The sequence below is a fragment of the Athene cunicularia genome, assembly GCF_003259725.1.
Source record: "Athene cunicularia isolate RWA chromosome 1 unlocalized genomic scaffold, athCun1 chr1_part1, whole genome shotgun sequence".
NCBI lineage: Eukaryota > Metazoa > Chordata > Aves > Strigiformes > Strigidae > Athene > Athene cunicularia.
This window is the reverse complement of record NW_020799091.1, coordinates 78,708,069-78,731,323: the sequence shown is the minus strand read 5'-3', so window position 1 is coordinate 78,731,323 and position 23,255 is coordinate 78,708,069. Positions and strand designations below refer to the sequence as shown.

The 23,255-nt window shown below is 41.7% G+C and overlaps 1 protein-coding gene across 2 annotated transcripts in view; it reads right to left on the bottom strand.

Annotated features, from left to right (window-relative positions):
- Nucleotides 1–13,023, bottom strand: part of FRMPD4 (FERM and PDZ domain containing 4) — a 407,661-nt gene extending 394,638 nt beyond the window's left edge. Inside the window, exon 1 of one of the 2 annotated variants that reach the window (XM_026850985.1) lies at nucleotides 12,779–13,023. In XM_026850985.1, the coding sequence (XP_026706786.1) occupies nucleotides 12,779–12,876 (98 nt within the window). In that variant the 5' untranslated portion in view covers nucleotides 12,877–13,023. The remainder of the gene's footprint in view (nucleotides 1–12,778) is intronic. The other variant, XM_026850947.1, reaches the window with a different exon arrangement.
- Between the last annotated feature and the right edge of the window lie 10,232 nt (nucleotides 13,024–23,255).

The following is a 23,255-nucleotide window of genomic DNA, read 5'->3' as shown; positions in this document are numbered from 1 at the left end:
ATTAAAATCTACCCATGGTAACTATTAACTCATTTATATTTGATTCAGTATCCTGGCACTTTTACTTACATGGTTTATTAAATGCTAACATGTATTTTTAATGATTCCATCATTTTCTTAGTTACTTTACCCATGTACTTGTATCCTTCTAAACCCAAATAAATGGCTGCTTTGAAAAAAGAAGATCAAAAAGGAGGAAAAAGAATAAGGCAGATATTTCTTGTTCAAGTTAACTGCTTTCATTTCAACATGTATTCAGTCATTATTTAGCTGTGCAACAAATCTGGTTTCACCTCTCAGACTTCCTCCATTACTGTTTCTGTGACATGGTTCCCCAGCCTGATCTCAGGTCTGTAAATGATAAGCATTTCAGAGAGGGAAGTCTTTTATGACTAATGAAGTGATTGCTGTGTTTTGATGACCTGTAAGGTATAAAGCCTCATTTGGTAAAGTAATGGAAGATCTGGCATATCACTCTCATAAGTTTGCCAGTCCCTGCAGTGAAGGAGGTTGGTCATTCACAACAACTTTGACGTGAAAAGGACTATTTACACTTGCCCATGTACATAATTTCAGTGCTAAAACTTATGCATGTATTTACAGTTATTCTCCATGTTACAGGAATAAAGGAAATTCCAATTAATTTTTATGTAAAGAGGAAAAATGCATTATCTGGAAACAGGTTTTTATTAATGAAACAACTGCATAAGTGGCTACGTGCACCAAAGACTAAGAAAAAAAGCAAAACGAGACAATTCTGCTATTTCAAATTTTGGCATTGGAAGAAAAGTACTGTATTTGAAAGAATGAATGAAGAGGTTGCTCACAAATTGGGTGCATGCTTCCAGGGACTGGATGCTTAAAACAACAGGGAATAAGGCCATTATCTCTACACATAGCCGTTTATCCTGTGTGTAGGGCAGAGCAATGAAGACTCAGGCCAAGTGTATGTAACCTACTACTAATTCCCAATGAAAAAAGTCTGCTATTCAAGCAATCGCAATCAGAGGGAATAGCTTGAGCTACTTAATAACAGTGGTTGTAGAATACATGTATTTTTTTCTACATTTAGCAAGGGGAGGAATAAATTAAATCAATTCAGGAAGGAATTGGTATTTTGCATGAATAATTCAAACAAACTCTGCCTAAGCCTTGTTAGGTGTTAATGTAGCTTTAAGTTTCTGGACATCTAAAAGTAGGCAGGCAAAGCAGAAAAGCTAGCCAGAGAGATGAAATCATTTGAGCTATATACTTCTATATTTGAGCTATATACTTCTATAGACAACACAGCTTGTAGAAACAAAGGAGGGTGATCAAGTATGAAGGTGCTGGTGCAAGTGGAAATGGAATAAAAAATATGCCTGTTCCCCTAGAGAGCAGTGATGGGAGAATGGGCCTATTGTTACCAGCTGCATGTCCTTGATGCTGCTGTCATACCTTCTAAAGTAAGGGGAAATCTATGAAACAATCTATGTTCATGTCACTAAAAGGATCTGTCTAATTCTGAACCTCTGACAGCTCTCTCGGGAGGCCCTTTGATTTGTTCTGGGACAAACTAAGGAACTTCACTTGGCAAATACTTCTGGTTTCTATCCAGATTAACTTCTGCATGTCCTTCAGTGTTTATTACTGGTAAGTGGATCAAGCTGCACCTGTGTCAAATAAGAAACTTCATCTACCCACTACCACAGCAGCTACATTTACCTGTATAGTGGTACAGACAAGAATGGGGACAGAGCGTTTTCAGCTGAGGGATTTGGTTATTTAACAAGCTCACAAAAATTACTGAAGTACTGTGACAGCTTACCCTTTTAGGAAGCCTTTCTGTCACAGGCAACCCTCACAACTGTACATTTCTATCACTTCCAAATGGTCTCACTAACGTTTTGTTCCTTTCCTTCACTTCTCTCTTTCCAAAAATCAAAACTAAACAAACTAGGAAGGGGGGGGGGGGGAAACCCTAAGGTTGCTTGAAGGTTGTATATTGTGTATATTTCTACTAATAGCATACAGGAGGTTCAGGGATACTACAGAGAAGCTGCTGGCCCTGAAGTAGACTACTTTAAAATATGTCCTACCTTGATTGTACCTGTGGAGCAGCAAAAGGCTTCAATCTGTCTAATTCAGGTAGGTCTCTTCATTTTCCTGTATATCAGTCCAGCTAATTAAGCATCTACTCTCTCTCTTCCTAGCCCAGGAGCCTAGCCTCGATACTTTGAGCTGGTAGTCTGGTGGTGGTACCCAAAGTCACTCATTGCTTCAATATGTAATGAGGTGTTTATATTGAATAACATGGAGTGATCCACTGAGGCTTCTCGACTTTCTGCATGCTCTCACCATAGCCAGCTAATGTTTATTCTTTCTTAAAAAAAATAAAATCATATATATATATATATATATATATATATATATATAAGTCCAGTTTGCCAGGATTTCCCTGCCAGCTCCTCTCCTTCTCCTGTGCCATCCCAGGTGTTCCTCACATGGCAAAATTGGGAAGATGAAGGACTGACTGGTACTTGTACAGAGAGGGACTTCTTGTGAAGACAGGCAGTTTGCCAGTAGTAAGAGACAATTGGATAAATTAGAGTGGGGGAAGGGAAGGCTGTGCTAGGTTGATTTAGTGGGAAAAAAATAAAAGTGACCTATGAATCCCCCTGCCAGCTGCCCTCACCCAGCTCTGGCCAGTGATCCCTTCTGCAGAGCAAAGCACAGCCCCCTCCTCATGTCACTCCTCTTTCCCCTTCCTTTCCCAACACAGATGGCTTTGCCACCCTGTAAAACTGCCTCCCCACACTGTGGACTAGGACAGGGAAAGGATTTTTCTTCTTTAGGCATTGAAATTCATTTTGGCTCTGCTGAGCTAGCTCAGAGTTAAGTCATGGCTTGACAGCATGCATTGCATTAATGTCGGGGGTGGAGGAGCAATCAGCAAAGGGAGAAAAGACTCAACACTCATTCTTAATGACATTTTACACAATCAACCAAGATTATGTCAGCCTAGTGATCAGAGCAAGGAAAATTAGAGCTGGGGCTTCTTAGTTCTGTGCCTTGTTTCTTTGCTACTTTGTTGCTTGGTTTTCCTTGTTACAGGCAGATCTGATAATAATTTTCCAAATAATAGCCTTACATCATTCTTTAGTTTCCATTTGCACTGGCACACTGCTGTATTTCCAGGCAGCTGAACCCCAGCATGTGTGTGAAGGACACCTTCAAGGGGTTCCATAGCACAGTGTTGCCCCGTGTCATGGACACAGGCACTGGGATGGGAAGTAGGGAGCTTTGCCTGCATTTGCCATACAATGGCAACTACCAACTTGTCTCGGGGCACCACGTGCAAAGGAAGCAAGACACATTTGAGCCTGGAGGCCAGGGATGGTTGCAAATATAATTAATACAGAAGAGTGTGAGGAGCCTGGGAGAAAGAGGGGTGAGTAGAAGTACCAAGATGAGAGAAGGGGGGGTTGGTACTAGGTCAGGAGCTGGGACAGCAGAATGGGAGAAGGCGAGGGACAGGGATGGCACCACAGTGGTGAGTGGGACACTGGGAGAAAAGGTGTGAGTGCACTGCGACCAGGGTGCTGGGTATGGGATGAGGTGTATCCTAGCTGGGCAAGGAGAATGTACCCAGACCAAAGAGCCAGGAGCTAGTGGTGATGGTTGGGGATAAGGAAAACAAAACAGGAGTGACACAAAGGCAGGAGAGGGATTTTTCTCTACACTGAAAACATTTCCAAACTATATATGTGTGTATATATATATATATATATAAAATTTCTCACAAAAAATTCAGTACCCCACAAAGTTGTTCTGTGTCTTTACCAGATTCATAGATCCTACTCAATTGGAGTCCAAGGCATGAGCATATGATTGCCATTGCTTCAGACCTAGCAAGGAGGTGACACCTCTGTCTTCAGGGTAGGGCAAGGGCTCACAAAATCCCCCCTCCCACTGCCTGCCTGCCACACATCTGTGCTGGAAGAAGCAGGTATCTCCTTCGCTTCATCCTCAGACTTCCCGTGTGCTTATCCTGGATGGTATGAAGGACATGACATGACAGTTAACAGACAAAGATCTCTGAGACGCACAGGTAGACTGCACTCAAAGTTTTTGATATTAAGGTATGTGCTAGGTACAGTTTTCTTCAGGGACAGAATGTCTTCTGAATATAGGATAAATACTGGCACAGGGAAAAGAAATATCAAATAAACCAGAGGATGTTTAAAAGGCTGTAATAAGCAGGGGATGGAACAGTAGAAGAACATGTGGGTTTTTTTGACCAGTGTTCTTTTTAGTGATAGGGATCTAAGCCAGATTCTCTTTCAATGCCAAATACATCTATTGAAGTCCGAGCAACAGACTTAATTGCAGCAGGAAATTGCTGTTTTAAAAAGCATATCTGTAAAGAATGGGAGAATGCATATGGCACATATGTGCCTCGACAGTTTTGCTAAATAAACCATGAATTTTGACAAGTGTGTATCTGTAAGTTTGCCATGGAAATAGGATTGTATAACATCACAGCTGAAACAAAAGTTCAGCCTCTGAAAACTGTGGGGGCGTGCTGCTAAAATGTTTGCTTCGAATGTTAGCTGACTAGTTTCATAACTCCCATGCATCTAGTTAATGCTCTTTTAGACAATACATGGAAAGGGTGGATGCCAGGACTGTACAATAAAAGCATTAAAATTGTTATATCTAATGGTCAGAGCCCAATTTCAGTGTTTCAGAAAATAACAGAAGTTTCTTGCATTAGAAAATTTGAGAGATGAGACTTCCTGGCTTGTTTATACAGGATTCTACGAAGTGGAGGTGTGGAAAAATATTTGTTTCTCATTTTAATGAGGAAATTACACTGTACGGGTATTAAAATCATCTGGGGGAAAGGGTTAGCTCAGCTAACCAATAAGGAATGGGCTGTAAAGGCTTTCTCTTTCAGGTTGTTAATACCATTCCCCTGATGCCAAGAGCAAGAATTACAGTGAAGAGGAGCTGTTACTATTAGTGACCCAATGATTCAGCTCAGGAGTCTCATCCAGAACCCAGCAAACATATTTTCACTCCATAAACCACTGGCATGTTTGTCAAAGTGCCAGCTGTCCCATCAACCAAGACCAAGAGTTAAGTAGGTGAAAAAGCGTGTCCCCATGAGACTTCTAGAAGCGGTAATTCTGGCACAGGTTTGGTATGCTAATTGCTTCATGGGGAAAACAAAAACTGCCATCAACTATAAGGTAAGCATGGACATCTTTATCCAAAGGAAAAACAGCAGGATGAGGGTTCAGAGCAGGTTTTGTTACACTGAGCACTCGAAGTCACCCAGCACTGGCTTTGCAGATCAGCCATTCCCAGTCAGCCCCTCTTGGCCTGTGTTCAGGGATTGCAAAACCTAAAGTAACAAAACCAAGTTTTCTAAATTTGACCTGCATTTCAAACCCATTAGGATAATTTTTAGACTTCACTGAAGATCTGTTTTGTAGTTCACACAAACTGGCTCATCCTGGTTCCTCAAGGTATTAGCATGACCACATATTTTCCAGGTGGCTTTGCTGCCCCTTGTTGTAGAGGGCTTTCTTATCCTGTTCTGGGTCAGCACATGGCAAAAGCAAAGGCATCCTGTCCCTGGTATATGCACCAGGAATGACCATACCCCAGTTTTGCTCTGTCCCTAAAGGACACCTGACTGGGGTAGGGGGAAGGGTGATGCAATACATGTGCACATCTGTGTATGCAGGTATGTGCATGCACACACGTGTGTAGGTGCACGTGTTGCAAGACAGGTTCTTTAAGCTGCAGTTCTGGAGAAAACACATTGCTGAAGGAGCCAGTGTCCATTTCTCCTGTTCAGTAGCCACAAAATGTCCCAGGCACTGTGCAAGGCATGCCTTACCAAGTGTTTCTCAGGTTGGAAGGATTTCCCCAGAGAAAATGCTCTAGCTATTGCTGTGGCATTTTTCATTGTTTATAAACAAATTGTTTATTAGGACTGTATTAATGCTAGTATCCCTTATAATAAAAAGCAGGAAATACATAAGACACAGGTCTACATCTCCATTCAGACTCTCTAGACAGTGCCCCTTCCAAAATGGTATGCTGGAATTGCTTAGTTTATACAGAGTTGACAACCTGATTCTGCTTTTATTTTGTACCCAACAGATTTATTCTGGCATACGCATGTGTCACAAGTTCAAACTGACACACTATACATGAGTGAAGTTGAGCACATGGATGGTCAAGGTACGCACAAAAGCGTTTTCGCACAGAGACACAGATCACTGTGTCATGACTTTTACAGTTGTCCCCTCTCTCCATCACTGAAAAATCTGCTGGGCCACACGCAGTATATAGCTGGCAGGGAAGGACATGCCAGAGGGCTGAAACATGGGATTAATGTACCTCCTTTTACTCTCTGCTCCCATGGATCGGTTGGAGTTGATAAAACTAAATTGGAGTCTTATTAGCACATAACTCTGAAAAACCCTTGAAGTTTGGCTCTGACTACACCCTTTACAGGGGTATACTATGCAGCAGGGTAATGTCATTTGCAAGACCAGGGCAGCAGAGACATAAAGCAAATATGGAGCATCTCAGTAGAAAATTTGAAATTAGCCAAATGGCAAAGATCCTGTTACAACAGTTTGTCTCCCCCATGGCCAAGTCACTTGATCTATTAAATTGTGGAAATCACAAAGCCTGCAGTTCCAGTGCACTGGGAGGATTGTATTAAACTCAGTCAGCAATTATTGGTAATATGGGATAAAAATCTTTACTCTGAAAGTAGGCTTTAAAAGGTCATAATGTAATCACTGTCACCGATGGTCTCCGCAGTGGCTGTTAGTCTGATTGCAAAGCAACAGAGAAGAAATGCAGATGTGTAAGTTGAATGCAAACCCTAAAATGCTATTTCTGTCACAGTGTTATTGGCAAAATTATAGACACAGCACACATCAGCTTTCTCCACACTTGCTAGCCTTAATAAATTTACCTTTATTCTTCACCAAATTTCCTCTTTATTGTTGTTCTGTGAATGCTCATTATGAGCGAGCACAGAAATGCCAAATGAGACAGTGAAAGTGGGAAGCATGCCAAGGAGTCAGTGGGAGATTCAGACAAGTTTTCCAGGCTCTTTTCCATTACAGAAAGTGTAATACGTGAGTTAAAGCTGCACTGCCAGATTAGATCTGGAGCTGGACATCATGGCACCTTCCACTGCAATGAGGTGAGGAACAGAGACATTTCAGAGGCTGATTTGGGTGTTGGGGATTTGCACCCTGATGGGTGTTATGAGCTGCCAGCTTGCACCAGTGCTGGCAGTTCCCAGCTCCCTCACACCCACAAGCACAACAGTGCAGAAAATACTTGGTGGCATTTCTCCATCCAGAGGGCACTCCTCACTAAGTCACATCTGCAATTCTCTTCCCAAGGGGGCCCTGAATCCCCTGTGCCATAGCACGTCCCTAAGGCAACTGGCAGAACAAATTTCAGCTGCCCCTTGACTGCTTCCAGAATCCCACTCACATACCACAGCCTGGTTATGCACAGCAGTTAGCAGAGTTAATCCTGATCCCTTTTTAAGGCAGTGCAGGTAAACTTCATTAAATTCTCTTGCACATGCTCTCATATAGAATTAAAAAGGTCTTTGAGTGATTCACTGCTTGGACTACAAGTTTTGAGGTAACATGTTACTGCATCCCAGCTCCTCCATAAGCATCAGTGTGTGCTCTCAGCCCTGGCACCACTCTAGCTTGAATCACTCCACATTTGCTATATATTAAGAATCATTGACAATTACTGCAGATCCCTCATAATTTGCAATCTAATAGCGTGCTGCCTCTACTACACCACTTAGTTTATATCACTTTGAAAATAATTTCTGCTTAATTGAGTTAAGATCAACTCTCATTGAGAGTGTTGGCACAGTGATTAAATGCAGCTCAGCTTATTTACTCTTAACTCACATTTTAACATTCCTGACTGTTAATGTACAAGAAGCAGATTTTTTCATACAGGAAACAAATAATTAGGAATATCCTGAACAGTACAGCTGTTTAACTTCACTGTAGGTTGTGATGCTACACCTCTGACTATGCACAACCCTACTGATACTAAAACTCTCTCCTCATCCTGGCAAACCGACTTCTTATTGTAAAATCATTGTTACTTCTAATAGTGGCTTTACAAATGTCTCATGCATTGCTTGAATGGCTCCAATTTGCTTAATAAAAGGACAATTTTTAGTTAATCAAAAGCTTGTCAGTGGATTCTGAATTAACAGTTGGCTTGCTGACAGGTAAAATTAATTAGAAATTTTTTTTCTCCTGCTAAAAGAGTAATATAATCTCCTGCTCAAACACATTTGTGATAGAAGCTACCAGGAGGCATCTCAGGCATTTATTTTCTGAAAAGCTAATAATATCAAACATAGTAAAAAATAATGTCATGAGTACCAGGGCTTGTGTACAGCTATCTTTGCGATTAAACTAATTTTAAACAGTAAAAGTTTGCAGCCTTAAAGCTGCTCCTCCTTCTCTGTTTCATCATGACAACTTACCCGGCCGTAGGAAAGGCTGGCAGGTCCTTGTTTTTGCCACCTTCCCACACCTCCCTGCCTGCCTCACACAAACTCACAAGCACTCTCTTCTTCATTAAAAAATAAAATATTACTGCATGGGACTGAAGTGGGCATCACCACACTAACTGTGGTACCAGAACCCAGATGCCACAAGTTTCTGAGTAACTGTCCTTCCTGCAGCTTCCAAACCAGGCTCATTATCTGTGCAGCACAAGCTGCGGCTTGTAGCAAAATGCATCCTCTCAGACAAAACCCCAGCTGGTTAATGTAACCACCAATGCTCTAAGGAAAGATGAGACAATTCCTGTATTGACCCAGACCTAAAGCAAGCCTGAATCTAAGGTGACCTTCAGCTTTAGAAGAGAAGCTGCAGAGACACATACTGCACATCAAAACATCAAATGCTCCATGCTGCCTCTCAGCCTTCTTCCCTCCTGTCCCAGGGACAGCTGAGCCAAAATTTCTCTTTTTTCAACTGTGAGCCCCTGCCTGAGCCCCAGACACCCTTCCTGCCACCACAGAGACAGTCCCACAGACCCTTGGGGGGACATAAGTTACCCCAACACAAACCACCCTCTCTCCCACCCTGCTTTACCAACCTCCTGTTGCCTATCAGCCCTGGGCACCTGCCCCTTAACTCAAGGGCTTTACACAATTACACAGGTAACACTGCTTCAAGCCACCTGCGAATCAGCTAATTACTACTGACAGGTGAGGGACCATTACTGGAGAGGTTCGGAAATGTACATTCTACCTCCCCAAATAAAATAGCGCTCATCCTGCAGCCACGACCAAAAATCACATCCTATTATGACAGAACATCTGTTTTTGCTTTAGGCATTTTAAGGCATCTGCCCCAAAGTGATATGAAATAGTCAAATGAGCTCTAGAAGATTCTTACTGCCAAGTGCAAGTCTGCATATCATTTAAAGTACAGCTGGGGTCACTATAGTTCTAAAGTGTTTAATCAAGGGGGGGTTTGTTGTTGTTTTCTCTCCCCCAAAACTAACTTATAACAGCTATTATGGCACCTGCCTCCACTCTGGAGAAAGTCATAGCTAGATCCAAACCCCTGGCCAGAGCCTGAAAGGTGCAGAGTAACACTGATTTATGTGGAATTTCATAGGAATTGAAGGTACATAGCACTTCTTATGGCTTGGCCTGAACACATCATACTACTTCCCTCCAAAGAGCAAGTACCAACATAAAATGCTGAAACTGAAAGCTATCTGTTTAAGAGATATCTGTGCACATCTACTATGGTTTCCTAACAAACTTTATCGAGCATTGCTATCTATATGTCTACCTGACATTCCTGATAGGTTGTGAAGCTGCTGGCCAATTTTGAGGAGATTTGACAGAGTAGCAGGAGCATCAAGGGTGTTTGGTTTGAACATGATTCATGGAAAGAGGAAGTGAGGCGGAGAAACGACAACCACCCAAGCTGAACCAGAGTCCGCATGGTGACTCAACCTCAAGACACAAATCTTCAAGGAATCAAAGCATAAGACTGGCTTCACTGCTCACTGAACCGCTTCTCTGCCACACTGAAATCCATCAAAAACATCTGCTGGAAACTTCACTGCAAGTGAGTCTCAGTGAACCAAAGGTTTCACAGGCAGCTAACAAATCGCATATACTTCCTAATGTGAAGGTCAACCAGCTCTTATACTTCTATTCACATATGAAATGAATAATACCCTAGAACTTAAAGAGAAAAAACAAGCCATGTCACTGCTAGAGTTCATCCTACCAGCAGTGACCTCAATGAGTGTTAGATCAATTAATGTAAAAATATTAATTTTCAGCTTAAAAAAGAACAAAAAACAAAATCAAGTGGAACATTAAAGTCACTTCAGCATCTTAAGATGCTTTATCCTGAAAGAGGTAGGCACAGCAGAACAGGAGACAAAAGCACCTCTATCTGATGGCATTTAGGTGTGTGATATGAATGTCATGAACAGAGTTATGAAGAATTGGTAAAGCCTACTGAATTCTCTGTACCTTCACTTTTTGTGCCTGTTCTTCACTGGACTTCAAAACACAGTGGAGTTGACCTCATCTGGTAGGATATCCACACGATTGCAAAAGACAATTGCATTTGTACCCATAGCTTATTATAAGCTTACTGTTTTCAACCATTAGTAGCTATTTGAATGGACCTCGTATGTTGTGTTAGGGAGGGAGGGTAGAAGCATGCCATGTGTGCAAGTATAAATGCATACTTCAAGATTTATTTTAAGTGAGACTAAACTGATAACAATAGTAAAGACAGAATATTATGATAAGAAATGGACACTCTTCACTGTTATAAAGATTTGTATCCACACTTCCCTTATTTGTTGTCTTTCTTTATATGGTGCCATTTATAGGTTTTTATTTGCTCTTTATAATGACAGAAGAGTAATTATTCTTGTGACATGATGTTGTTTGTGCTATCTTGTTCCTTTTCCCATTGTTTCCTAAGGTAAATGAAAGAACAGCCTGTATGATAGCAAAATTAATGTCTTTTTTCTCAAATACAGTGTGGTGGGTTTTTTTCTTTTTGTGAAATGGCTGCCAGCAGTCTAGGGGAATGGTGGCTGCCATGGCAGCTTTCCCACATGTCCACGGGGAAGCCTGGGCCCTGGCACTAGTGGGTGCTGTGGGGCAGCTCCCAAGCCTCCTGTTCCCGCAAGGCTCACCAGAGGGGCTTATTTATCCCATATCTAAATTGGGATATATCCTGATATATCTCTCTGCCTTGATGGGCTATATGACAGGAAAGGAGGTTGTGACCAGTGCCCTTGCAACATCTGGGGTACCTGCTTATAATAAGCCCCTAACAAACTGCTGGTGTAGTTTACAGCTCTTGCTCCTGGGGGACAAAGATACACTCCATGTTCCCCAAACCAGGAAGGCAGAGGATGCCTTACAAGCAAATAGGCAGGGGCACAAGTCCAAGTGTATCTGTCAAGCCTGAGTACATGATCTTGACTCAGAGGAATACCTTGGATGAGAGAAAAGGATTCAATTCTCCCAATTCTCTTAATTCCCGGTTAAAAAAAAAAAAAAACAAACAAACCAAAACAAAACAAAAAAAACCCACACCACAGTAGCATTGTTATGCAGTTAATACAGTCACAGCTGAAAGACCAAGACTATGGCCGACTTTACAGCAGCATTAACACACAGACGTCCAGAAGCATGCAGAGAAGTCTTCTCCCCTTCCTCTTCCCTCCTCAGACTCAGAACATTCTCCCCATAAAATAATTTTTAATGTACAAAGATCAAGGAAATAATGAGCAGATGGAGCCGCCCAAGCTTTGTCCCATATCCCAGCTCCCACCAGGGATGAGGGAAGCCTGGTCAGGCAGAAGGTCAGTAAGTGTTGTGAGATACAGGTTTTCACCTGACAGTTCCTGTGTCAGAAAAACATCCTTTCCACTTAAAAAAATCTGATTTTTTATATACCCATACTATTGGTTGCAAAAGACATCTGAGTATCTCTGTGTATTGTTAAGCAGTTCTAAAGATTTTGCTGGAGTCTGATGTGTGTATGATGATCTAAAGAGACACCCCCAATCAGTATTGAAATTCAGCCAGTACTGCTCATTTTATCAAGGATTAATACTGAAGTAAAATTTAGCTTTATCATTACGTTAGCCTGTCAACATCTTGGCTTTATCATTACGTTAGCCTGTCAACATCTTTTTCTTCATGCCAACCCTTCTCTCACCCCTCCAAACCCACTTTTCTTGCTGCAATTTTTGTATTCAACATCAAAACACACAGTATTTAGGTGGAAGCAAGTCCTGTCTACTCTGCAGAGGGGACTTCTGACCTTTTAAGAGAAGAAGGATAGACTTTGCTATGGCCATTTAAAAAATTAAATGTGTACTAGCATACAAGTTAGCCTGGAGTTGTCTTCTCTATGTGCTCTTTCAGGACTGCATCTAGCTTGATTTTTCTTCCTCTTTCAATTTCTCCCAAAAATTTCATAGCCCTCTGCAACACTGCACATGCCCAAGGTGTACCCACACCATGGCTGTCCTCTGCCGAGGTCCCCCCTCTGAGGGGGCTGGATGCCATGGCATGCCGAGGGACACACAAACCTCAGTCCGTCCCCACATAACACAGGGGCAGATCTCAACACCACGGCTCACCTTTGCTGTGAATCTGCTGCCAACACGGAAAGCGACTACAAAATTAAGTGTTATTACTCACGGGCAAAACTGTTCCTCTTCCCCTTCATCTGCGACTCCGCTGATGTCCCAGGGAATGCAAAGGGTTTGTTTTTTCCCACCGCCAAAGTCCCTCTCCATAATGGAGAGAGGAATAAATCACTGACCCTGCCCTTTGTGGGAGCAAGGAGCACATGAAACTGCTCTGCGCCTGCTGCCCTTCAGCTGGAAAAGGCTGGTGCAAACTGGGCTTACTCTGTCAGAGCAATTTGGGGGAAGGAAAATTGCACAGAGGAGAGAAGGGGGGAGAGTGGCAGCAAGTGTGTGGAGCCCAATCACCTTTCATCATTTTGCAAGTTGGAAACAAGATACGGTTAAGAGATCATGTGCCCTGAGTGATTTACAAACGCAATGGCTTCACAGGAAGCCTCATGAGGTTTTCTTTTCAACAGAAGCAGTGGGTTTTATTGATATTTTGTCCAACATCCAGGCTTAGAGATTGCCCATCACGTATAAGGGAGAGTGCTAAAGCACTTAAAATATATTAAAACAGTTTTAAAACCCACACAGTTGGGGGATGGTGTTTCCTCCAAACAGTTAGCAGAAGTGTAGGATTTATCACTTTCAGTAGCAGACTGAAAACCTCTCCAAGGCAGTAAGCGGAGCCTTGGATCCCAAGCCTAACACTCATATTTGATAAGGAAAAAAAGCCTCTTTTCTGAACCAGGTCAATTTACTACAGGGATAAGGAAGATGACACTGTGAGCATGACTCTTGTGTATCCACATTCCCCTCTCAAGTGAAAAATGGGGAAAAGAGCAGCAGTCCTCCACTCAGTATTAAATCAAGCCAGGATGCTGGCAGGGGAGTCTTACACAACACAGTGAATAAAGTCCATACCTTTCCTTGTGTATCTCTGTCTGGAAGGGGCTAACCAAATAATGCTTGTAGAAACAAGGAGAAGGTCTTTGCTTACAGGAGAATACTGTGAACTCACATTCCAAGTGTTTAAAGTCCACCTAAAGGGAACTTTAAATGTAGCATGATCAGAGAGGAAGAGAAAGCTGTCAGATACTTAGCAGAAAAAGGATGCTGAGCACAGAGGAGCAGGGTGAATGTCTCTAGAAGACTTACCTCCAATTATGGAATACACAGAATGATTTCAAGGGATATTGTAAATTCAAATTCAGTGTTTTAAATAATTTATAGCTAGAATTTAAGTCTCTTGAACAGTCTATCCCTACACGGGTTTGGCTTCTTTCATCTGCTTAATATATTTCACACCTCTCCTCTAGCACAAACTGAATTTAAAGAGGCTAGAGATCTGCTTTGAGAAAACAAGTTCAAATTTGGTAGAAACCGCAGGCAATATTTTGTACGAAAAACCGACTCTTTGTTAGAGGAAGCTCCTTTAAAAATCTTAAGTGGACTCCGTACCTGATACTGAACACCACTCCATGGCTTGAGGGACTCACAGCTCTCAGTTGTGCTGGTCCAAAAGGGGAAAATGTGCACAACCCTTGTGTACCAGCCCCATCACGCAGGCAAAACATTACTAGACAAATCTCCAATGCTGCCACAAGAGCTCGTGGCTGGACCATGGGAAGTAATCTACATACAGTATGCCTACTGAGGTAGAGCTACATGGCAAGAGGGGCGTGGCGGATAGGGAGGAGGCAGAGATCCCAGGAGAGGAAGAGCCTATGCCTCTTGGCCGTGGCCTTGGGATGTCTGAAGAACTGGTGCCTTGAGGACAGGAGTTCATCAGCACCCTGCTTGCTGCTTCTGCAAGGTCACCAGATCTTGCACGTATTTCATAAGCAAACACTGTCAACCTTCTCAGGGGAAACCATCTCACTGCAGTGCCTTCAAGGGTAAATACACAGGAGTGAGGGGCTTCCCGCTGCACTCAAGACTATGGAAGAAATTACAGTGCTAGCCCAGCTGTACACGGCCCACTTCTGCCTGTCCACCCCTTCCTGGCTGTCTCTTGGTGTAAATAAAAACTCTAAGCCTGGAAATGGGACTTCGTATTATGGTTTGACCAGCATTTGGTACTGTGAGTGCATGACATAGCCAAGGCTCCGAGATGCAACTGCAGCACGAACAGCAACAAAGAGAGTGAGAAGGGCCTGGACTGGGGCACTGCTGCCCAGCACCAGAGGTTTTACTGGGGCTCAGGGACAATAGAGTGCTATATGATGCAGCATATAGCTGTGCCTTGGACTGCTGCAAATTACCTTGAATGTAGTTCTTATTCTAAGCCCCAAACCACAGATTTGAACTCATGGTATAAGGTTACTTCTTCCTTCCATCTCATCCCTTTTTACTAAGGTAGCTTAGGAAGGTTCCTAAGGTATTTCTGGCAGTGCAGAAGATCTTGGGCAGCACCATTTTAATCTGACAGCATCTCTGTTTCCCTCTCTAGCTGGACTGTGCTTGGTGTTCTCTTTTCCTCCCACATCCAAAATAAGGAGACTGCAGACATTTTGACAATTCTCGTATTGAAATTCCAACGGTTGTGAGTGCATTACAGAAAACACTTTAAGGGACTCTGGCTCTTCAATTATTTACGGCAATATTATACATCCAGATTTGCCTTAACATAAATAGTATCAAACAGGAGCAGAAAGAGAATAGAACATTGGAGCCTATTTTTGAGACACCTAACACGCCGTGGAGCTCCACACCCGCCCTCTAAGATCTGTTCATTCCACTCACTGCTGCAGCAGAGGGTGCATTAGTAATCCTGCCAGGGATGAGAGAAAACCCTCCCTGGAGCAGATCATACAGTCTGCAAGGTCCTTTGCAATTATTACTGAAAATATCAACTCCTCTGTTTGTTTCACTTAATGAAGGCTCTGGGTGCATTTTACTTCATGCTTAATTTCTAGTCTGAAAATCCTGACATGGCTGGCACTGATGCAAATGTCTTTTGTCTCACTAGGGCACAGATGAATTTGTAAGTGATCAGTGGGAGACCAGATGGCTCCTCTGAGCCCTGAGTGTGCAGGTCCCCCCATTCCCAGTTAAGATACTCTTTTAGACTTGTTACTGCTACTTCATTTTGCATGTATCTGAAACAACAATCGGCAGAGATTGAGGGGCACTTCATTGCATAAAATGTACACTGCATTAGTATTTGGAATCTTTAGCAGATGACTGGTGAATCCCAGAGTCTGAATAATAGACCTGTCCTTGACTGCATGTATTACAAAGTTAGGAAACGCAAGACACTCAAGCCTGCTTGAGTGTTTCTGGGACAATCACCACTGCAACAATGAGGAAGCAAATACCAAAATGTTCTTTCTCCTTTGAGACTTATTTTCTAAAAGTAAATGTCTGTCCGAAAGTATAATAATGCCTCTATCCCAGAAAGCCAGTTTACACTGACACTTACAGGAAATACCTTACCTGTACAGGTCCCCTCTCGGGACAGCTCTGCCCACTCCAGACACAGCCACAGTCCCTCACTAACTCCAACAGCATCAGAGCTGGCTTCATTCCTTTCACTATCACAGCCTAGAAATGCACATGATATCTTTCAGATGGTTTAGGAGAAAATATTCAGAAGTGAAAGGAAGAAAGTTTACCTTATTTCATCTCAGATACCTGAAAATATCCCCCTGTTTAGGTATGTGACCGTGTTGCAGTAATTTTCATAATTTGGTCATGACAATTAAGGAAAGTTAAACACAGCTCAGGGAGATGCATTCACATTCTTAGTTTGACTTCCAAGAGCAATTCCATGGAAACTCATGGGACTGCTCATATAAACAGAGATATGCAACCTTTTGTGGCAACGGGTTGGTCTTTATCCCAGTGAATTTTAGAGACCTGCATCGTTGCTGATCAGTGCTCTTTGGAAATTTCTGCAGCTGGGTTTGCAAGCAGGATCATGGTGTACAACAGAATCACACAGGCAGGCTATGTGTGCTGATGATTCACACGCTGAACAGCCACTCATCAAAGAATTGTATACAGACCTCATTATCTTAAACCCAACTGATAGCTAAAGAAAGAAAGGATAGTGAAACAAAGGAAGGGAAAGGGAAAAGACAAACATGCCAGCTTGCCTGTTGTTGAGAGTCTTCACAAAAATACATCAGAAAATTCCAGTTAATTCTTCCTTTTCCCATTGAAAAAGTAAGACATCCAATCCAAAGGCATTTTAAAAAGCTCCACCTGCCCTGAGAATGCTCTGGCACACTCCCCCCTTCCTAGAGCTTATGAAAATAAAAAGCCCTGAAGAATACCTAACTGCAGAGTCTCTGTTGCTCAACCACACTCCTGCTCTGGAGCCTCTGATGACTGCAAACCCACCTATGCAGTCCAGGTAGGACATTTACTTGGGAAAAATATATCCCCACCCTTTTTGTAGCCCAATCCTACCCTTTCCTAGCCAGAGCGGAGCAGATATTGTTTAACATTGTTCACCATGCAGTGGTAGTCAGTAAGATTTGGACTCCATTTACCAACCCTCACCTTCATATTGATACCCATAAACAGACAAGTCACTGGGTGCTTAGGGACACCTGACCTACATCCACTTCCCCTGCTGCTATATTCAATAAAAGCACAGAGAAACCAAAGTGAGATTTCATTTTCACCCAAGCTAGGGCACAACTGAAGGATCAATGTCAACAGAAGAAATCCAATGGGATACTGGCCTGAGATCACCCATTAATCACAGGCAATACCAGCCTAAATGCACCGTACCTTCCAATCTCAAAGACACACTTAGATGAGAGTTGGTGAGGGAGGGATGAGAGAGCAGTCATACAAGGAGATAAAAAATACACATTTAATACTAGGAAGCATTCAAACATTAAGGAAAGGAAATAGAAATGACAATAAGTAAATCTGTATGGCATGGAGATTTCCTATTAATTTTAAGAAAATTAGCATCTGTGCCTGTACACACAATCTTCAGAAGAACAAAGCAGAAATGATGTGAGCTACAATATACATTATCTTCTTTCTCATCTATGTTTCCATTACCTTTGGGGAAAAAACAAAGTTTATGAATGAAAAAGGGAAACAAAAGGTGTCATGTATCAAGTACATCAGAATAACTTTGTTAATTTTCATGCTGTCTAGCAAGGTAGAACAAAAACATAGAAAGAAACCTTATCTTTTCTCACAGATAAAGAAGAAAATGAAACATCTTTGTAATTAGCCAAACTGGCTTTTCACTTCTTTCTAGAGCATAAACCAATGAGAAATATTTCTAAAGAAATTATGTGCATGCACTGCAAGGCTTTTCAGAGGATGTTCAGGATCTAGAAGGTCACCCATAAACTTAATGAGCTTTTCACTCATAGGTAGCCTTCAAAAATACATTTTAATTGACATAAAGAACTTCAGGTTGTTGTATTGTGCCTGGCTTTTTAACAGAGAGAAGACAGAAGAGCGTTTTGTTCTTTTTACATTAGATGGGAAAGAAAAGTATTTTTGAGATGGCACATTCTAGCACTCAGCATCAGTCTGTGGTATTCACTCAGGCACCAGCAGAAGTGCAACATGTTATATGCAAGTTCAGTGCAGGCCATCCAGGGAGATGAAAACAGCAGGATGCTGTGTCTTTAGGTCAGGATTCTTGGCCATACAATGCCTCCATCAGGTACTGACAGATGCCTCTGGATGTCACCCTCTGAGAAAGTCCCTACTGACTCTGGGCACGTGTTTTTGCCCAAACAGAAGTGCCACCAGTGCAATAGCAAATCCCAATGCCAATTCAAAGGACTCCATTGCAGCTCCTACAGGTTCGTGGTTCTAACCCTTTTAACACAAGTTGATATCAGAGGGTATTGGATTAGTTGCTGCTTACTGAATTTTCTTTCTCTTAGTGTTTGAATCGCAATGCTGGAATTGAGATTCCCCTAGGTTGGGCACTGTACAACAGTAAAAGGTAGTCAAAAACCACAAGAGTCTGCAATCTAGATAGATGAGAAGTAGAAAGAGAAATAAGACAGGGAGAGACATAAATTGTCCTAAGTCATACAATAGAAAAGAGCAAGTCAGTATCCTATAGACAGAATTGGATTTTACCTTTTTAATTAGAAACATGCTTCGATTTTTTATCATTTATAGCACTCCAACATCAAATGATACCTCCATGAAATCAAAACAGTTCTGTTGCTTGACACACATTTCTGAGTTCCTCATTATCTCTGGTGAGAGAAACCAAAACCAGAAAAGCCAGGAATCAATGAGTAAATCATTAGTATTGTTGGTTTTATTATTAGCATAACTGCACTTCAGCTCCCCACAGATTTTACATACAGCTGTAGTGGAGTTGAGCTTTTGTTTCTTTTGTTGAACTATAAGGGTAAAATTACATCAGGCCTCATTACTGCTTTTTAATCCTTCCCATTTTGAGGCTTGTTAGCTGGGGAGAAGGAAAGAGAAAACACGTTTGACTTAAAAGTCAACAAAACCCAACAACTGTCATTAAAAGAATGACAGCACATCAGGCATAACTTTCTGACATGTGTGAATTCGGCCTTGGTGCTGCCAGCACACATGTGCGTTGATGAACAGAAGCTGACAGTGCCCATGGGCATCAGCAGCTCCGGGAACAACTATGCTGCATTTCTGTGCTGCTGTGGCTCTTGTTAGTCCTCCCACAGGTTAAGGGCTGGGAGAAATAGCAGCACCAGGAACATTGCTTTTCTTTTCCCCTCTAAGCAGATCCATCCTCCAAGTGGGCACTATCTGAATCCCATCTTCTCCAAGACCAAAAGAGAGAGAGAAAAACCATATGGATATCGTGGTGTGCCCCTGACTCCCCATGTAAAGCTGGTGAAAGGAGAATAAATGGAAATGATAAATGCAGGACCTGCAGCAAGATATCATGCATGCCTTCCCACCAGCTCAGTGCCCAGCTTTCCCTGACACCACCATACCCCACAGACAGAGCAGGGCTCTCCCAGTCTGGGCTCAGCACGTGTTTCTTAGAAGTGCCCAACTCAATTTAGTTCTGAAGAATTGCTAGAGAACCTGATCATGCACATTTTGTAAACCAGTGGTCTCCTGCTAAGTCATTATCTCATTAGATTGGCTTCTTTTATATCTCTGAAAAACAGAGAGAGCCCTCTGAGATTTCTGGATAGTAACAAGACAGCAATGGGTGAGATTACATTGCCATGCCCATTAACACACTGAATTTTATGTACCTCTTTGTATCCCAATCATAAATGTGACATTTTTCTCAGGACAAGGTGATTGTTTCACTTTTCAAACAGTCCTGTATTTTGCTCCTGAGACAAAAGTTCTGTTAAATATAAAAAGCTGAATTCAAGTGAGAGAAGAGGATATTAATTCCTGAACAATAAAATTATTGCTTTCATAGAAGAATCCTTACCGAGGACAGATTTGTCTACCTTTGTTCATTCAAAAGAGTAATCTTTTCCTCTTCTCAGTGTACGGGTGAGTCAGGCTGCACGAAGGTGAGCAGAATTTGGCATGTGGAAAGCAGCTCTCCTTTATCCTCTAGAGCTTCCCCCTCCTCCAAGCCAAAGAGAAGTATCTGGAGTTGGAGTCCTAAACAAAGTTTTAGAAAGCTGGTTTAATTGGGCGTCACAAGTTCTTTCAAACACTTCTTCAGCTCATGATGAAATGAGCTCAAAGATGAGATGAGCAGATCAAGTCAGTCTGATCAACAGAAAATGAGAAGATGTAAAAAAGGAGGTAATAAACACATTTCGGTTTCTAATTAATCTATCAAAAGATCTGCTTTCCTTTTAGTCTAAAATAAAAGAGAATTTAATAAGATTTTTTTTCAAAGAATACTTGTATGATTGTTGTACTTTTATTGACATTGATTTTTAACCTTTTCTTATAAGAACAGATTTTCAAAAAAAACTTTAGGTAAAGAACATTATTAAGCAGCTTTTTCTCTTTTTGTAACATCTACATGTGTGAATGGCAAATTAGCACTGAAGTGTTGCAGGAACCTGAAAACCCATTGCCTCTGACAGTGCTAACAATCAATAGATGTAGGATACAACAGTTTAACCCACAAATTCCCAAACTGTTTCTGTCCTCCTCTATGCACCTGTCTTTCCTGTAGCACAGCAAGGAATACTAAAAGCATATAAAGCATATTTTACTCTAGATAAATTATAGAAAGAATTAAATTTTTAAAGTAGGCCCACCCAGACATGCCAGTTCTCCTGTTCCACTGTCCATCACCTTGAGGCAGAAAGCAGCGACCTCTTGTACAGACTGTGTAAACTTCTGTTCCCTCTGCACGCACAAGTTTTGTTTCTGTGAGCAAGCAGGATTGCAGCACCAGCCTGGATAGGATTGCTAAATGTTTTGACTGTTTGAGAAAAACCCAATAACACATCTTCTTCTCATATTGTATTTGTTACAGTTTGCATAAAAATTCAGAGGGGCACTGCTGGGGAACACTGTTTAATTGGACTGTAAGATCTCATTGCATCGTAGAAACAGCACAATCAATAAGCCCTACCTAGAGTTGCTTAAAAATGGATGTCATTTAGAAACAATAACGGCTGACAAAACCAACTTAAACCAACACTGTGCTAAAGGCCTTGTTGTTACTGATTTTATCAGCTGAAATTAAATTGTGTTTGATTTTAATATAAGTATAGAATTAAGAGATATTTTAGTAAAAATCATTTATTTACATTTATTGTATTTTGAATCCAGCAACTGACAGCTACTCTAAAATCCTCTGTGCAGCCCCGTACCAAGGCCGAAGGGATTGGTCATAAATGTCTAGTAGGAACGGTTAGAACCCAGGTAACAAAACACAAGATGATTTGTAAACTGATTTATAATATACACATAGGACTAGAAGAATGCAAGTAGTTGTCAAGGTCCGGGATTAATGGGAACTGAGGGAAGTAACCGTAACAGCTTGCAGGTACCTGCCAAGAAAACGTGTCCTTAAGCAAAAGGTAATTCTGGCAGGGGGAGATCGCGACCGCTGACTCATGGACCACCTACTCACATTACTCCCCAGACCTATTTCTAGACATTTCTAACCTTTACTGTGCAGAACTAGAAATAGGAGGAGAATATGTTAATTATTTCTTAGAAATTGTATGTTTATGTACGAGTAGTTAATGAACGTGTATGAGTAAGTTCTGTATAAGGTGTATAGTTCTGGTGCCTGGTACGTGTTGTTGGTGAGAACACTCCCCTACACATCCGGTCGTCAAGAAAGAAGTGTTGCTTATCTGCGTCTAGTTGGTGTCGATAAATTCTTATTCCAGATTTTCGGTAACATTGTAACTACTTTGCATACTGTCATAAACCTGCAGACACAGGGTCGACTTTTTCTTTTTGTCTCAGCTCTGTCACAGCGGGTGAAAATGGGAACCACACATTGTGCAGAGGGCTGCAAACTTGAGCACTATACATTAAATTAAGGATTCAGAATACCGTAAATGTTTTCCAAACTTAACAACAGCAACAGTTTGTCAGCTGCATAAAGAGAATGAATCTGAAATCCATTGCCAGATCAAACTTGAGCCTTAATGTGAAAGCCCGGATTTTATAAAAAGGGTAGATGTTACTAGGAAGACAGCTAATCAATCAACTCCCAAGACACTCAGCTTCTCACTGAAGCTGGTGCCACCGGTACAATGTGTTTAGATCCTTGACTGGAATGAGATGCAATAGAAAGGCAAAGAAAGACTGTGGGAAATCACACCCCGGTGATGAATTGCCAAGGAAATGTCAATAGCAGTCAAACGGTAATGTTCCTGATTACATGCAACCTAGGCTCCCCCTTCCTCAGGGCTGAGGCAGAGTTTTAGATCAGCTGTTTCAGACAACTAAGTTACAAGCCATGGCTGGGTAGAAAAAAGCACATGTTAAAGTCTAAGCATACACCTTGGTAACTTGTCTTCAGTGGAACATAAGCATGTCCTCAGTTTTATAAATGTGTTTAAGTACCCTCCTGTTGGGAATGTGTTGTTAATGAGGCTTATTACAGTGATTTGTGTTGGAGTCATTTACAGGCCAGAGTCCCAGTATGTTTGGCAAAGTACAAGAATTGGAGTATCATTTTCTCTGCACTGTGATTTATACAGTCAAAGTACAGGAAAGAGAAACAACTGAGTGCCAGAAGGAGATGGGAAGTGGAGAGGAAGCAGCAGGAATGTACACAGCAAAGGGACAGTAGAAAACAATGAGGTAAACATTTTTACTCTCTTTCATCTTAAATCTTTCAGTTTTAATCTCTTTCATCTAACTTCAAGTTTTACAGTGTAAATTTGTGTGTCATCTGAGTTGGTTGCCCAAGACTCCCTATATCTCATCCATTTATCCAATTCACCAATTTATTCTAAAGACAAATCAAACTTTAACATACCTCTTCAGCTCCAAGCACTGCAATGGAGCCCAGAGTGGCTAGCTCAGATGTAGTCATTGTATAGAACCACTGCCTGTAAAAAGTAATAAAAGATAAAGGATGGATAATAATAATAATAATAATAATGCCTCCCACAGTAACTTCAGCTGAAGTGTAGACATCCATAGTG